The 16,023-nt window shown below is 46.4% G+C and overlaps 1 protein-coding gene across 1 annotated transcript in view; it reads left to right on the plus strand.

Moving 5' to 3' along the window:
• The window catches only part of UBR4 (ubiquitin protein ligase E3 component n-recognin 4), a 137,967-nt gene that overhangs the window by 87,477 nt on the left and 34,467 nt on the right, over window positions 1-16,023 (plus strand). The window contains exons 65-80 of the mRNA XM_026455924.1: window positions 405-632; window positions 1,450-1,528; window positions 2,032-2,277; window positions 3,111-3,279; window positions 3,774-3,918; window positions 4,513-4,598; window positions 5,538-5,625; window positions 6,034-6,227; window positions 7,813-8,052; window positions 8,485-8,623; window positions 9,364-9,489; window positions 9,607-9,735; window positions 10,576-10,919; window positions 13,437-13,527; window positions 13,806-13,890; window positions 14,045-14,172. Of these exons, the coding sequence (XP_026311709.1) occupies window positions 405-632; window positions 1,450-1,528; window positions 2,032-2,277; window positions 3,111-3,279; window positions 3,774-3,918; window positions 4,513-4,598; window positions 5,538-5,625; window positions 6,034-6,227; window positions 7,813-8,052; window positions 8,485-8,623; window positions 9,364-9,489; window positions 9,607-9,735; window positions 10,576-10,919; window positions 13,437-13,527; window positions 13,806-13,890; window positions 14,045-14,172 (2,517 nt within the window). The remainder of the gene's footprint in view (window positions 1-404; window positions 633-1,449; window positions 1,529-2,031; window positions 2,278-3,110; window positions 3,280-3,773; window positions 3,919-4,512; window positions 4,599-5,537; window positions 5,626-6,033; window positions 6,228-7,812; window positions 8,053-8,484; window positions 8,624-9,363; window positions 9,490-9,606; window positions 9,736-10,575; window positions 10,920-13,436; window positions 13,528-13,805; window positions 13,891-14,044; window positions 14,173-16,023) is intronic.

A 16,023-nucleotide genomic window follows, 5' to 3' on the forward strand; every position in this document is an offset into this window, starting at 1 on the left:
CTGTATTTTTTTCCAGACTGAGTCTTGCTCTCTTGGCCCAGGTTGGAGTGCAGTGTCACGATATCGGCTCACTGCAACCTCCGCCCCCTGGGTTCAACAAATTCTCCTGTCTCAGCCTCCTTAGTAGCTGGGATTACAGGCAGTGCTACCATGGCCAGCTAATTTTTGTATTGTTAGTAGAGATGGGGTTTCACCATGTTGGCCAAGCTGGTCTCAAATTCCTGACCTCAAGTGATCAGCCCACCTTGGCCTCCCAAAGTGCTGGGATTACAGGTGTGAGCCCCCGTGCCCGGCCTCTCCCCAGCTTTTAATAACAGTTTATTAAAACCCGGATTGTGAGAGCCACAGTTGATATACATACAGTCCCAGAGTCATTTACTCTTTATGGTGTTTTTCTCCTCAAGTACCTAATGATCCAGCAGACTCCATTTGTGCGCCGTCAAGTCCGCAAACTTCTGCTCTTCATTTGTGGATCCAAAGAGAAGTACCGCCAGCTCCGGGATTTGCACACCCTGGACTCTCACGTGCGTGGGATCAAGAAGCTGCTAGAAGAGCAGGGGATATTCCTCCGGGCAAGTGTGGTTACAGCCAGCTCAGGCTCCGCCTTGCAATATGACACACTCATCAGCCTGGTACGAGGGCTGGGACCTGGTAGGGCAGGGAGGGAGCATGTGATAAGGCTTAGCCAAGTAGGTAATAGGGCTGGAGGTAATAACGCAGGACTTTTAACTGTGTTGACAATGGCATGGTTAGGGCTGAGATGAGGGTAAATCCATAACCCCTGTCTGGGTGCTGTACCACGTGTACTTGGCTTCAGGGTCTGGGATGTCCCCCTCAGCACTCTCGTCCCACCTGGCAGCAGTTCCTCCACTGTGAGGTGAGTGACCTGAGCTTCCTACCAGTGCCATTTGCTTACATCCTAGCCAGAATTGACCTCTTTGTGCACCTCTGGTTTTTACCCTTGAATACTAAAGAAATGAAGGTTCTAGTAGAAAAATGTATTACTGCCTAAAGAGAAACTGTTTGGACTTAAATAAGCAAACTGAATATTTTGTACGTGAACAACCTAGAAAGGACGTCTTTAATCTAGCTGGCTTGTGTCCTTGCTATTGTGTTTATATCAAGAAAAGTAAATGATTGTAGTTTCTTAGGTCATAGTCTATCTTTTGCTGTTGCCTTTTTGAGTAGTCTGAAGGTTCCTGAAAACAACACCTTCCGCAGGGATGGGGGTAGAACAAAGGCAGGTTCAGTAAGAGCTGGAGTGGTTGTAGCAGTGTGTGGGCCATGGTGCCAGGTTCATCAGACATCCCAGCAAGCACCTGCCTTGCTCAGAAGATCATGTTCAGCTTGTAGTCCACAGCTGGGGAGATGGCTCCAGGCAGCAGGTGTGGTGCTTGTCTGGGCAGCATGGTGGAGTTACTCCTTTCCCACGGTTGGTTCCTGTTTCAGATGGAGCACCTGAAAGCCTGTGCAGAGATTGCCGCCCAGCGAACCATCAACTGGCAGAAATTCTGCATCAAAGATGACTGTAAGCAATGCTGCTCCTTTTGATTGCTGTTATTCATTCATTCAGGAACTATTAAGGCCTACTATATGCCAAGCCCTGAACTGGATGCTGGAGATATAGCTATGAACAAGATACATAGCCTAGACAGAACTCTGCCTAGCAAAGAAGACAAGTAAAAATCTAAAAAAGTGGTGAGGGCTGGTAGTCAAAGTTTGGGGTGCTGTGGAAGCACCAAGTAGGAGTCTCTGACCTCCAGGTAGTGGCAGTAAAGCCAAAGAGGAGTCGGTGGAGTCTAGAGAACCCCTTATTCAAAGGAGCAGGGGCCTCTGGTCAGTGTGTAGTTATAATACTTTTCAGAGATTTCCACAGAAAGTATAACTTCTTCACAATGTCCAGCAGAGAGAACATGGCAAAGAAAGCTGGTGAGAACAGGGCAGTCTCAGCTGTAGGGGGACGCTGCTTTGGTTCTCGTGAGTCTGGTCGGGGTCATGTCAGAGCTGAGCCACTGTCTCCTCTGCTTGCAGCCGTCCTGTACTTCCTCCTCCAAGTCAGTTTCCTCGTGGATGAGGGTGTATCCCCAGTGCTGCTGCAACTGCTCTCCTGTGCTCTCTGTGGCAGCAAAGTGCTCGCTGCACTGGCAGCCTCTGCGGGATCCTCCAGTGCTTCTTCCTCCTCAGCCCCTGTGGCTGCCAGTTCCGGACAAGCCACAACACAATCCAAGTCTTCCACTAAAAAGAGCAAGAAAGAAGAAAAAGAAAAGGAGAAAGATGGTAAGGGTCACCCTCTTGTCATTGTGACCACAGTGATGTGTGTAAATCTCTCTTGGAGCACCTGGTTTGTTCTATTGTAAAAGGTCTTTTAATCCTGATTCACAGGGGACCTAAGGCCCAAATGTTCTCTAGTGTTTACTTTCGGTCTCATGTTCATTTATACTGACGTGACACCTTAAACAGCATGACTTCTCATACCAAGTGACAATAATAAGAAAAGTCAAAGTGTACTGAACATTTTTAGTAGGCCAAATTTCTTATTCTGTGAAATAATAACACCTTCTCTGTGGAGCTCCCATCAGAGTTAAGTGAAATGTGACTGAGTGCATTGGTAAATGCTCAGTAAATGTTAGCTCTTTTAGCTGATCCTCACCGTCAGCTGCACTGCTTTCCATGGACCTTGGAGACCTGAGATCAGTGATCAGGGTTGAGAGCAGTGGTGGTTCACATTCCCCCAGTTAATGATTGGACATCTGTGCAGGCCTATTGGAAGCTCTTGAAAGGAAGTTCCTCCTCCAGTGTCACTGTATTTGTTCAGTGCCAGCTTACATAGCACTTTATCCTGTGGTTTTTCAGTGTCATGATTGTATGTCTCATCTGGAAGGCAGTTGTGCTCACCACTGCATCCCCAATGCTGCACATATGTCTCATTTGGGGCTGACCTATTTGTCCCCCAGTGAACAACTCAAAATTGTTTTGCAGAATATCAGCATTCAGTAGAAACTTTTAGAAATGGACAGAATTCCTTCATTCCCCATTTGGTAACCCAGGCCTTAGGACCCTAGAGGACTTCTTCCTACTCTTCAGCCCTCAGTCCTGTCCTAATCTTGCAGGTGAGAGCTCTGGCAGCCAGGAGGACCAGCTGTGCACAGCTCTGGTGAACCAGCTGAACAAATTTGCCGATAAGGAAACCCTGATCCAGTTCCTGCGTTGTTTCCTGTTGGAGTCCAATTCTTCCTCGGTGCGCTGGCAGGCCCACTGTCTGACGCTGCACATCTACAGGTAGGGCCAGGGCTGGGTTTGGCAGATCTGCAAGGGTCTGAGGCCAGGGTGCGTAATGCAGTTCTGTTTTGGTTTTCGGTTACATACAGTCACAGAGTCAGTAGTTAGTCAGCCTGAATCCTCTTGTGCTTTAGAGATTTCTTCATCATTGTCTGCTTTTTAGCCATTAAACTGATGTCATAGGCAGGAGAGGATCTGTTCTCTACTCAGAAGGCTATGTTTCTGGGTTTGTAACATGACCGAGCTTGACTCTGTAGGCTAAGAAAGCTCAGTTTCTGCTCTGGGGTACATTGGGTGATGGGTAGAGGCAGCAAATGACTATGCTGCATCTGGTAGGATTGATTGTCAAAAGAGAAACAAAACTGTTCAAACTCACACCCATAATTGTGGGGAAATAGATACATTTATAAAAACAATACCAGGGTCTCAGCGATAAACACAGGTGCCTCAGGGTTTTCTGCTGCTTGGTAACATGAGCTGTCCTATATCTACAGAAATTCCAGCAAATCTCAACAGGAGCTCCTGCTAGATCTGATGTGGTCCATCTGGCCAGAACTCCCAGCCTATGGTCGTAAGGCTGCCCAGTTTGTGGACCTACTAGGATATTTCTCCCTGAAAACGCCACAAACGGAGAAGAAGGTAACAGTTGCTTTGTGGTCAGAGAGGCAACTTGCCCTATTTAGCCTTTTTTCTCTTAAGAATATTATGAACAACCCAGAGTCAGGGAGTCCATGTACAAAATCTCTTTTAAATATATCTAGTTTTGCATTTCTTGTTAAGCACTTGTAATATGTCTGTGATGTAGACAATATACACTAGCAAATCTGACTTAACATAGGAAGTAGGTCAAGGTCAAGTGGGGAAAGAAAAAAAGATAGAACTCATTATAGTTTGTTGGAAAAGCAAGTGCCCTTGGTTTTGCTGGTAGCCCTGATTACATACCAGAAAATGTTTCTGCAATTAGCTAACCTTTATGGCTTCTCCATAAAAATAGAAATGATCTTCCTCCATCAGGTTGGAAAAGCATACCACCTATCACTAAAGCTCGTGGAAACTTCTAAAGGAGATAGAATCCATTTAAATGATTGAGATTAGGCCCAGCTTTGTATGATTCTGACTGAGAAGTCTGGTACGTCTAGGGCGGTATTCAGCTAGAATGCAGAAGACAGAAGTCTTTTCCAATAAGACTTCCCCTTGGGCTTTAACTTGTTTCTTTACTGAATTCTCTTTCAGTTGAAGGAGTATTCACAGAAGGCTGTGGAGATTCTGCGGACTCAAAACCATATTCTTACCAACCACCCCAACTCGAACATTTATAAGTGAGCTTTATTTTGCTTTCTACCTGTGGGAAGCTCAGTCAGCTTTCTGAGGAGTTATTTGAATGTTGATAGGCTCTTACATAGGAATTGGCAAGCCCCTGAGAGAAGAGTCAATCTGCCTAGTTGAGATTCCCGTCCCCTTCATGTAGCCCAGGGTCTTGCACATAGAAGGTACTCAAAATGTCATTGCTGTGTTCAGGGTTTGGTGAATAGTAATGTAGAAAGGTCTGTATAGCCTGAGCAACATAGTGAGACTTCATCTCTACAAAAAATTTTTAAAAAATTAGCCAGGCTTGGTGGCATGTACCTGTGGTCCCAGCTGCTAGGGAGGCTAAGGCAGGAGGATGGCTCGGGCCCAGAAGTTCAAGGGTGCAATGAACTGTGAGCCAAGCCACCGCACTCCAGCCTGGGTGACAGAGTGAGACCCTGTTTCAAAAAAAAAAAAAAAATGGTCTTTAGTTTCAAGGGTTTAAGTTAAATAGGATAAAACAAATCTAAAGAAAATGTCTTCCTTTTTTAAAAAAACTTTTATAAGAGGATATTGGTTAAATTGACAGTGCATTATTTCTGTGGTTTAGTAGTGACTGTTCTTTAAAAAAAAACACTTTATTGAGATCATTTATGTATTCACCTGTTTTAAATGTACAGTTCAGTGATTTTTAGTAAATTTAATTGTGACTCTTCAGTCAAATTTTACTACTTTTTAGAATTCCTCTGAAGGATAGATCAAAGATTAGAAAGCATCTAAGGTCAGTTAGTTGAAATTTCTTTCCTGTGACTTCATAATCCTATTGGGATTTCTCCTGTGTCCTTGAGTTCTCTTTAGGGTGGGGCTCACTTTGGGGGACATTGAGCCATGGCTTTCTCATGATTTTTTTGTGAAGCTCAGTGCTTCCTAAGATGAAAATTTATTCATGCTAAGACTGGTTTCTTCCTTAGCACTTTGTCTGGCTTAGTGGAATTTGATGGCTATTACCTGGAGAGTGATCCCTGCCTGGTGTGTAATAATCCGGAAGTGCCGTTCTGTGTAAGTAACATCTGTACATGGACAGTCCTGAGGCCTATAGGCCCAGTGGGATTCTTGTTTCCAGAGATGGATCATTATCACATAGATGCTCCTCTCCTAATGGTTGGTCACCAATAGTAGGAATTTTTATCTGCCACATTTATTACCTTAAATAGAAACTTGGCTGGGTGCAGTGGCTCACGCCTATAATCCCAGCACTTTGGGAGGCTAAGATGGGAGGATCCCCTGAGCCCAGGAGTTTGAGACCAGCCTGGGCAAGATGGTGAGACCCCATCTCTACAAAATACTTTTTAAAAAATTAAATAGAAACTTCATCTTTTGGATGAAGAGTGGGTTACATTGATGAATTTTTTAAAAGGCAGTATGAGTCCTGAACTAATACCATGTTTTGTGAACTCTCGTATTTAGTATATCAAGCTGTCTTCCATTAAAGTGGACACGCGGTACACCACCACCCAGCAGGTTGTGAAGCTCATTGGCAGTCACACCATCAGCAAAGTGACAGTGAAAATCGGGGATCTGAAACGGACCAAGATGGTGCGGACCATCAACCTGTATTATAATAACCGAACTGTGCAGGCCATCGTGGAGCTGAAAAACAAGTACGGGCTTTTTAGGCCTCGGGAGGGGCAGCAGGTCTGTAAGGCTCAAGCTCATGTGCTGCCTTTGGTTCCTGGAATGGAGTAAGGCAGCACATCGCTAGAGGCCTAGTGCATCCTCTTGGCCACTCCATTCATGACTGAAGGACAAAAGTGAAACAACAGTTCTAAGGATGTTGACAAAGATTATTTCTAAATTAGTCCAGTGGAGCCATAGGGGTCTGTGGAAGTTCCTCAACAGCCTGCCTACGGAGGGGAAGCTGAGTGAGGGGACCTCCAGGCTTCTCATGCCCATTTTAACTATTCTTATGTAAAGTTCTAGTCTTAGATAAAACCTTCTGTACTGGGAAGTAATTGTCATTTCTTGGATGAAGACAGCTATGCTCTTGCTCATAGGGCAGGAAGTTATTTCTCAAGAAGCTTCTTTAGTACACACACTCTTCAATTTCTTCATGGTGCCTTTCCTCTATATCTGCTGATACTGGATCTTCCTAGCCCATGTATCCCAGTGACTGAATGTTGTATATAGGCCAAGAGAGGCACTCACATGGGTTGTAGTGTTGACTTTCACAGAGACAGGTCACCTTTTGTTGAACTCTCAGGCATTGCTACTGGATGGAGAACACAGGTCAATGCTATTTGAATAGTAAGACTTACAGAGCTGTTCTGCACACAGGATGGAAGTATTGCTGTTACTCCAAGAGGCAGAATAAGGCTCGTGTACCACAGCATCATGTGGCCATGAAGGCTGCCTAGGGAGATTTCTCTTCTCGCGTTGAAAAGCCTAGTTTCCCCTTGGTGACCTGAAAGTAGATGCTGCGCATTAGGATGACCCATTCCCCTCCAGAGGAGGTGGGTTTGATTTTTCACTGTGTGGAGTCAGCAGAGCTGCTGGTAGACTGTTTGAGTTCAGATCCCAGCTCTGCTACGTAGCTCTGTGACCTTGGAGAAGCTGCTTAACCTCAGTTTCTGTAACTATAAAATGGAGGTAGGGCCCCACTTCCAGGGTTTTATTTTAAGGATTAAACGAGTTAGTATGTGTCAGGTGCTGAGAACAGAGCCTAGCACATAGTAAGTACTCAGTAAATATTAGCTCTCATTGTGTGACTATAATCACCCCAAAATTATTACATACCTTCCTCTTTATGACTTGACTTAGCACTTGGTTCAGACCCTGATTTTCTTCCTCTGCCTCTCTAAAACAGCCTAGCTTTATCTTTCCATGGTTGCTGTCAGGATGGGAACTTGGTGGCATGCATCATCATTGCACCTCTTACAGGCTTCAGTGTGGCATGCTTTTGGAGTCATGGTTTCCCTTGTTATATGCTTCTGTTGTTTTCCTGGAATTTCAAAAGGTATCATATATAACAGCTTAAAGCACTTGTATGTTCTTTTCTTTTTTTATAGAGAAAAGGTAGTGGAAAACTTTTTTTAAACTGGCTTCCTGTTATATGCCAGATTTCTTTTCCTTAGAGTAACCACTTAATTGCCTTAGAAAAATACATGGGACAGTCTTCCTCTTTGTCTCATCAGACTGTTACCACTGAAGGTTAGATGAGAAAATCTCAAGGCTGTCTGTCTTTCCTAGGCCAGCTCGCTGGCACAAAGCCAAGAAGGTTCAGCTGACCCCTGGGCAGACAGAGGTGAAGATTGACCTGCCGTTGCCCATTGTGGCCTCCAATCTGATGATTGAGTTTGCAGACTTCTATGAAAACTACCAGGCCTCCACAGAGACCCTGCAGTGCCCACGCTGTAGTGCCTCAGTCCCTGCCAACCCAGGGGTCTGTGGCAACTGTGGAGAGAATGTGTACCAGTGTCACAAATGCAGGTAAGTCAGTGGTCGTCCCCTAGGCCAGGGCCGTGCACATTCCTTGTTGTTTTTCTATAACGGTGTCAGTGTGAGTGATTGCAGTGTCTGATTCCCTCAGAACATTTAGAGAATGACGGGTTTATAGAGTGGGCTCAAGGGTAGAAAGGGAGGAGGAAGAAGAGAGAGAGTGTGTGTATGTGCATGTGTGCACGAGGGTGCCTGTCCTGAGGCAGGGGCGGAGGGTTAAGGCGGAGGGAGGTCCAGAAGTTTAGCTCTGGGTCTTGCTTTCTTGTTACCTGGCTGCTTAAGTCATTCATTTGCTATTGTCCCTTCAGTAGCCCCTGCAGTGGTTACCAGAGTATGGAAATGTGGCACAATCCATCTCCTCAGAGTGACCCCTACCCCACCCAACCTTGTCACCTCACTGACCCAAACGCTTTGGTTACTCAGATCCATCAACTATGATGAAAAGGATCCCTTCCTCTGCAATGCCTGTGGCTTCTGTAAATATGCCCGCTTCGACTTCATGCTCTATGCCAAACCTTGCTGTGCAGTGGATCCCATTGAGAATGAAGAAGACCGGAAGAAGGTGAGGCCAGATTTGGCCTAGACTCAGGGCTGTGGCCTTGATCTGGACTTTGGGCAGAGCTGGTGCAGTGCAGTGCACTTTACTTTCTAGTCCAAGCCTTCTTTGACTCAACACCAGTTTCAGGACCCAGCTTTTGGGTGGGAGCGAAGAATGGCGTAAGATGTATTATATTGGAAGACATGGTTTGCATAGGATTTTAGAAAAGTGTTGATTGGTAATGAAACTAGAGAATATCTCCAGGTACAAATAACTTTGGATTTGGATGCTTTGCCCTGCGTTTGTTCCACAGACTGCTTCATATTGAGGCTGTTGGTCCTCCCTCAGTATTAACTTGTCCAGTGCTAGTTCCCAGCCTGCATGATATGGGTGGGGGTGAGGTTCTAGATATTAAAGAACAGTGGAAAAGGGGCACCTCTAGGGATAACAGAAGAACATTTCGCTTTGGAGTCAGAAGGACAGAAATTCTAATTCCAGCCATACTTTTAATACTTGTGTAACCTAGTATAAGTTACTTCTCTCAGCATTGTATTATTATATATCACAGATGTGCATTGTATTTTTATTAGAAATAATATACCCACCTCACTGGAAGGATTATTGTGAAGAACAGAGAAAATGTATGTGAAACACAGTGCCTGACCCATAGGAAATGTTCTGGTAAATGGTTAGCAATGAGGATTACTCAGGGAAAGTCATCAACTAAAAAGCCTTCACTCAGGTCCGTGTCTTTTCTTGTCTAGGCTGTATCCAACATCAATACACTTTTGGACAAAGCTGATCGAGTGTATCATCAGCTGATGGGACATCGGCCACAGCTGGAAAACCTGCTCTGCAAAGTGAATGAGGCAGCTCCAGAAAAGCCACAGGTAATCCCATGCTGCAAAGGGCATTTGGAGAAGGCCTTGGGTCATGATCAGAAGACTGCCTCCTAGGTGAGATCACCTTAGGTGAGAAGCCTGACAGCTTACCTCTTGGGGTTGCAGGATGACTCAGGAACAGCAGGGGGCATCAGCTCCACTTCCGCCAGTGTGAATCGGTACATCCTGCAGTTGGCTCAGGAGTATTGTGGAGACTGCAAGAACTCTTTTGATGAACTCTCCAAAATCATCCAGGTAGAGAGCGGGGAGCAGCTTCTGGGTGTATTTTGTCCAAGTGTTACTGGCGTTGTTTTCAAAGCAGTCCTGCTGCTCTCTTATCCAGCAGTCCAAGTCTTGGTGTTGTCCCTGCCCAATCCAGCTGAAAAGGCAGGCAGGCAGCTGCACCAAATGGCATCTCCCCCACCGTGATTTATGGCGCTGGTCAGAATGCTGAGTTCATGCTAGATAACTGAGCATACTGGTGATGGGAAGGTAGCATAGATATGGTTTTTTGTATTTTTTTAAGCCATTAACAACCTATCTCTTAGTAGAGGGGTTACTGGTCTTAAAAAATTTGGTGCCAAGATTCTGTTCCCTCTTTTTCTGATAGGCCATGTTTCTGGGCTGTAGGGTAAGGGCACACCAACTGCAGTCAACCAGGGTGGGCCATGTGTCAGTTGCAGTGTCACAGACCTAATCTCCATGAGATGGGAGGCTAGCCATAGACAGAGGTACCTCAGATAAGGAGAGCATCCAGTTACCTTCCCCCTCAACCCCAAATTGCTGGAGTGCCATCTTTGCTACACGTGTATTAGCTTCTGACCTTTGTCTTTGTTACATGGGAGTTAAGAGCATGAGCCTACCATCTGAGTCTAAGTTCGGACCCTGCCACTTACCTTGGTCAAGCGAGTGCCTCCATGCTTCAGTTTCCTTCTCTGTGAAATGGAGATAAAGCATCTAACTGGTTGGGTTATTGAGAAGATTAAATTATATAATGCATGTAAAGTTTTTTCTAGAGCAAAACTAATTCTCCAATTAACATCCTCTTCTTATTTTAATTGCTAATTCCCATTATTGTTACCTTTTTGTTCTTAGAAAGTCTTTGCTTCACGTAAAGAGTTGTTGGAATACGACCTACAGCAGAGGGAAGCAGCCACTAAATCATCCCGGACCTCTGTGCAGCCCACATTCACTGCCAGCCAGTACCGTGCCTTATCCGTCCTGGGCTGTGGCCACACATCCTCCACCAAGTGCTACGGCTGCGCCTCGGCTGTCACAGAACATTGTATCACACTACTTCGGGCCCTGGCCACCAACCCAGCCTTGAGGCACATCCTTGTCTCTCAGGGCCTTATCCGGGAGCTCTTTGATTATAATCTTCGCCGAGGGGCTGCGGCCATGCGGGAGGAGGTCCGCCAGCTCATGTGCCTCCTAACTCGGTTAGCACCTACACCATGGTTATGGGCCTAGTGATTCCTACTGACACTCGGGATGGTGGCAGCAGCCATGCCAGGAGCGTTAGAGGGTGCACAGAATAGTGCTTCTGACCACCCAGCAGGTTAGATAGCTTGTAACAGGAAAGATGGAAAGAGACACAGGGTGTAGGTGAGTGAATTGCTTTTTTGGTTCCAGTACAGTGTCTTGAGGAAACTATCCCTGAGTCCTTGTGAGGGAAGGGAAGAGAGACACTTGAACTCAAGAAAGACTCACGTGAAAGAAGATAGTGGAGCAGAGCAGTGGGGCCTGGGGATTACGAGCTTGGACTCTGGACTGGAAAGACTCAATTTCAGTAGCTGATAACTTGTACTATATGCCTTGGACAGTTTCCTTAATTTCTCTGAGCCTGTGTTTTCCTCATCTGAAAAATACTGACAGTAGGCTGGGCGCAGTGGCTCTTGCCTGGAATCCCAGCACTTTGGCAGGCAGAGGCTGGTGGATCACTTGAGATCAGGAGTTCAAGACCAGCCTGACCAACGTGGTAAAACCCCGTATCCATTAAAAATACAAAAATAGGGCCAGGTGCTGTGGCTCACACCTGTAATCCCAGCACTTTGGGAGGCCGAGGCAGGCGGATCAGCTGAGGTCGGGAATTCAAGACCAGCCTGACCAACATGGAGAAACCCCCGTCTCTACCAAAAAATACAAAATTAGCTGGGTGTGGTGGTGCATGCCTATAATCCCAGCTACTCAGGAGGCTGAGACAGGAGAATCGCTTGAACCCAGGAGGCGGAGGTTGCGGTGCGCCAAGATCGCGCCATTGCACTCCAGCCTGGGCAACAAGCGAAACTCCATCTCAAAAAGAAAGAAAGAAAAATACAAAAATAGGGCCAAATGTGATGGCTCACACCTGTAATCCCAGCACTTTGGGAGGCCAAGGCAGGCAGGTCAGGAGTTTGAGACCAGCCTGGCCAGCATGGCAAAAACCCTATCTCTACTAAAGATACAAAATATTAGCTGGGCGTGGTGGCACACGCCTGTAATCCAGCTACTCAGGAGGCTAAGGCAGGAGAATCGCTTGAACTCAGAAGGCAGAGGTTGCAGTGAGCCAAGATTGCGCCATTGCACTCCAGCCTGGACGACAGGGTGAGACTCCATTTCAAAAAAAAAAAAAAAAAATTGCTTGGGCGTGGTGGCTCACGTCTGTACCCCCAGCTACTTGGGAGGCTGAGGCAAGAGACTTGCTTGAACCCAGGAGGCGGAGGTTGCGGTGAGCCGGCATCACACCACTGCACTCCAGCCTGGGTGACAGTGAGACTCTGTCTCAAAAACAAAAAACTGACAATAATAGCCACCTTAAAAGCATGTGGTTGAGGATAGATGGGGTAGTTCAGTAAATAACTCATGCATGTCCAGTGCTTAGTATGTCCCAGATCCTACAGCCAGAGCTATGTGGATTACTTTGTGTGACATAAATTCTGGAACATGTTAGGTGCTTGATAAATGGTACTTGCTATATTATTTATTCACTAACTTAACAATTATTTATTGAGCAGCTGCTGAATGCCAGGCACTGTTCTAGACTCTGGGGATACAGTGGTAAATGGAATAAAGTTCCATCCTTGTGTGGCTTATATTCTAGGTGGGGAGAACTGCAATAAACAAATAATTACACAATATAATGTCAGGAAATAAGATTGTGTGAAAAATAAAGCAGGGATGGTGACCCCGAATACAGGAAGGCGTGCTGTTTTGGATAAGGTAGTCAAGGAGGACTTTCCCGAGGGTGCGATACTTGAGCAAAGACCTGTGTGAAGGCAGGCAGCCAGCCATAGCAATGTCTCAGCAGTGGGCTGCATGCCTAGGAAGTAGCAAGTGGGGAGCTGAGAGCAGGCGCGTGCCAGGAATGCTAGGGCATCACAGGGAACCTGTGTAGCTGGAGACAGGGATACAGTAGGGAAGACTCGGGAGGAGGATCAGGTCGGAGGTTGCGAGGGCCAGATCCCGTAGGGTCTTGTGGGCCTATGTAAGGACTTTGGGGCTTATTCAGTATTTTGGGAAGCAAGAGTGAAGTGATAGGTTTGTTTTTTGTTATTAATGGAACATTGCTACAAAGAGACATAAACTAGGATGTGAGAGCCTCCTGGAAAATGACATGCAGGCAGATAGAGAGGTCGGGGAAAGAGCTGTGACCAAGGCTAAGAGTTGACATCTAGGTTTTGGAGATGTGTCACACCAGACAACAGGGCTCTGTCGCCTGGGACATGGGTCCTGTAAGGTAGTGCTCTTCCCTCAGTTAGCATCTGTTCATAGGTAAGGCGGCTGTGATGGGCCCGTTGTTATTACCAACCACGGTTTTGTGAAGCTAAAGCTATAGTCTTGCCCCTGGGAAGGAAGTAGAAAATTTGGGGCCAGGTAGCCTTAGACATTGATTTCATTTTCTCTGGGCCCCTTCAGGTGGAAAGGAGTGTCACAGCTGATTGTGAATTACAGGACTCCATTTCTCTTTGCTTCCACAGAGACAACCCAGAAGCCACTCAGCAGATGAATGACCTGATTATTGGCAAGGTCTCCACAGCCCTGAAGGGCCACTGGGCCAACCCTGATCTGGTGAGCCGGCCTAGCAGGCCCAGCTGTCCTCGCTGACTCCCCCTCACACGCCTTGTGTTCCTCAGCATCCCCCTCCCAGGTCCTGCGGTGACGGAGGAGGGAAGGAGCAGAACATTATTCCAGAATGGTTTTCCCAGGGAAGAGCCTGGAGCACAAGGGTCTCCGTCTGTCCTTTGTCTCTGTTGGAGCCACCTAGGACCAGAAATTGTATTAATAGTTAAGAGTCGCTGGACCGGAGCTGACCCTCTTGACTCATGTTTCTTCCCATTGCCTTCTAGGCAAGTAGCCTGCAGTATGAAATGCTGCTGCTGACAGATTCTATCTCCAAGGAGGACAGCTGCTGGGAGCTCCGGTTACGCTGTGGTGAGTTAGGGGCTTTTCAGAGAAAGGAAAGGAGGCTCCAAGGTGCAGTCCTGGCTGGAATGGGAGGGGAGGAGGGAAACATGCTTGGGCGGCCTCTGCAGAGCAGGTGTGTAGTGTTCCTGATTGTGACTCTGCCTTTCCTGACCATCCCTAGCTCTCAGCCTTTTCCTCATGGCTGTGAACATTAAGACTCCCGTGGTGGTTGAGAACATTACCCTCATGTGCCTGAGGATCTTGCAGAAGCTGATAAAACCACCTGCTCCCACTAGCAAGAAGAACAAGGTACTGGGCCAAGCAGGGGTCTAACAAGGAAGGGCAGGGCGGCCGCCCTCCTCATTCCCTGGCAGTGTGCCCTGCCTCCTCATGGTCTCTGCTTTGCCTTGAGCCCACCTCACCTGAATGGCTCCCGTGCAGCCTTTGCCTGAGTTCAGCAGACATGGGTTGGGATTTTTGAGAAGGATGGTTGAAGTAAAATAAACATGAAACTGCAAAGCAGAGAGCAAAGTGGCTAGCTGTGAAGGTTGAGCTCTTTCCAGTCATGTTAGATAACTTGCAGCCCCCAGAAAGCATTGTGTCCTTCCTACCCCTGTGCCTTTGCACATGCAGTGCTGTGCAGTGAGAGAAATCCCAGGCTCTGAAGCAGACTTTCTGAGTTCAAATCCCAGCGCTTCCATTTATTAGCATTGTGACCTTGCGCAAGTCGTTCCTTAGTTTCCCCATCTATAAAATGGGAATATAGTCTCCATCTTGAAGTGTTGTGAAAAATAAATGACATAATGCAGACTAAGTGATCAAAACAGTGTCTGCCTAAGTTAATCCTTAACAAGTGTTAGCTGTGGCTGTCTCCTGCTTTGTTTGCCTAGAATGTTTTCCTTCGCTTTGTTAGCTGCTCCTTAGAGGGTCAGTTCTCTACTAGGCTAGCGGTAAGCTCCTTGAATCCAGGGCCTGGACCATCTTAGTAATACTTTTTATGTCTAGTATATAGGGTGGTATAACATCTGTAATAGCTGCTTAGTAAATTATTAAGTGAATAAATGAAACCAAGTTTTTATCCTAAAATAACTATAGCTGAGCCAGAGATTGACTTGCTTGTATCAGCTTTTGAATTGGCAGGCCATAGTTCTTTCTTTGGGCCATGCCTAAGGCTCTGCCACCAACTTGCCCTGGATTGGGCCTTGGGTCCTTCTGACTCCTGTTCTGTCTGATGGGCCATCCCTGATGGGCAACAGAGTCCTCATGGCAGGAAGATTGCTTAAGCACTAGGATTATGGTGTGGGGAGGGTGGACATTGAAGCTGCCTTCAGAAAAGGCAGCACTGGGCACTCTGCTTCCTTCCCTTTGATGGAGGGATTATTTTCCCCCAGATTCCCAGCAAGTAAAATTGGCCCTTGGTTGAGAAGAGGACACCCATCCCTACATGACCATCATTGTTTCCACAGTGTGAGGCAAAGGGAGATTTTTCATAGAATTACTTGCCCTGTAAGGACTGAGGCCTGGTGTGGATGTTCACATGTTGCTCCGTGTAACTTAGTGAGAGCAGCAGTTCCTAAAATCTGGCTCACAGACTCCGAGGTGTTCTTAAGACTTTCAGAGATCTGTGAGGACAGAGTTATTTTCATGATTGTCCTAAGACACTATTTGCCCCTGTCATCTTGTGATGTTTGTGCTGACTGTACAAAATCTTTGCTGCTGGGGAGATGGCCGGTGCCTTAGGTTGACAAGGCGGTGGCCCCGTGCAGTTCTTCACTGCCACTCGGCTTCATCAAGAATATCCTTGATGAAGCAGTACAAATTAATTTTATTAAATCTCCACTCTTGGGTACTAATCTGTGTAATGCTCAGTGTGACAAAATGAGTACACAGAAAGCGCCTCTGCTGCACCCCAAGTACAGCAGTTGTGCTGAGAAAAGGCACTGTGTGAGATGCAAGCCAAACCAGCTGCCTTTCCATGGATCTCCGCTTGTGCTTGAAAAAAAATGGCTGATGGGCAAATTGTGGTTGTTCAGGCTTAGGTATTTGGCACATATTTTCCTCAAAATGAATGAAGTGAGCTTTAAGAAGAACTGACATAACTGTGTAAACCAGTATTTTCTAAATGACCAATGCATGTTATAGTATCCTGCCAGGTAAAAG

This window comes from Piliocolobus tephrosceles, chromosome 1 (assembly GCF_002776525.5).
Source record: "Piliocolobus tephrosceles isolate RC106 chromosome 1, ASM277652v3, whole genome shotgun sequence".
NCBI classification, from domain to species: domain Eukaryota; kingdom Metazoa; phylum Chordata; class Mammalia; order Primates; family Cercopithecidae; genus Piliocolobus; species Piliocolobus tephrosceles.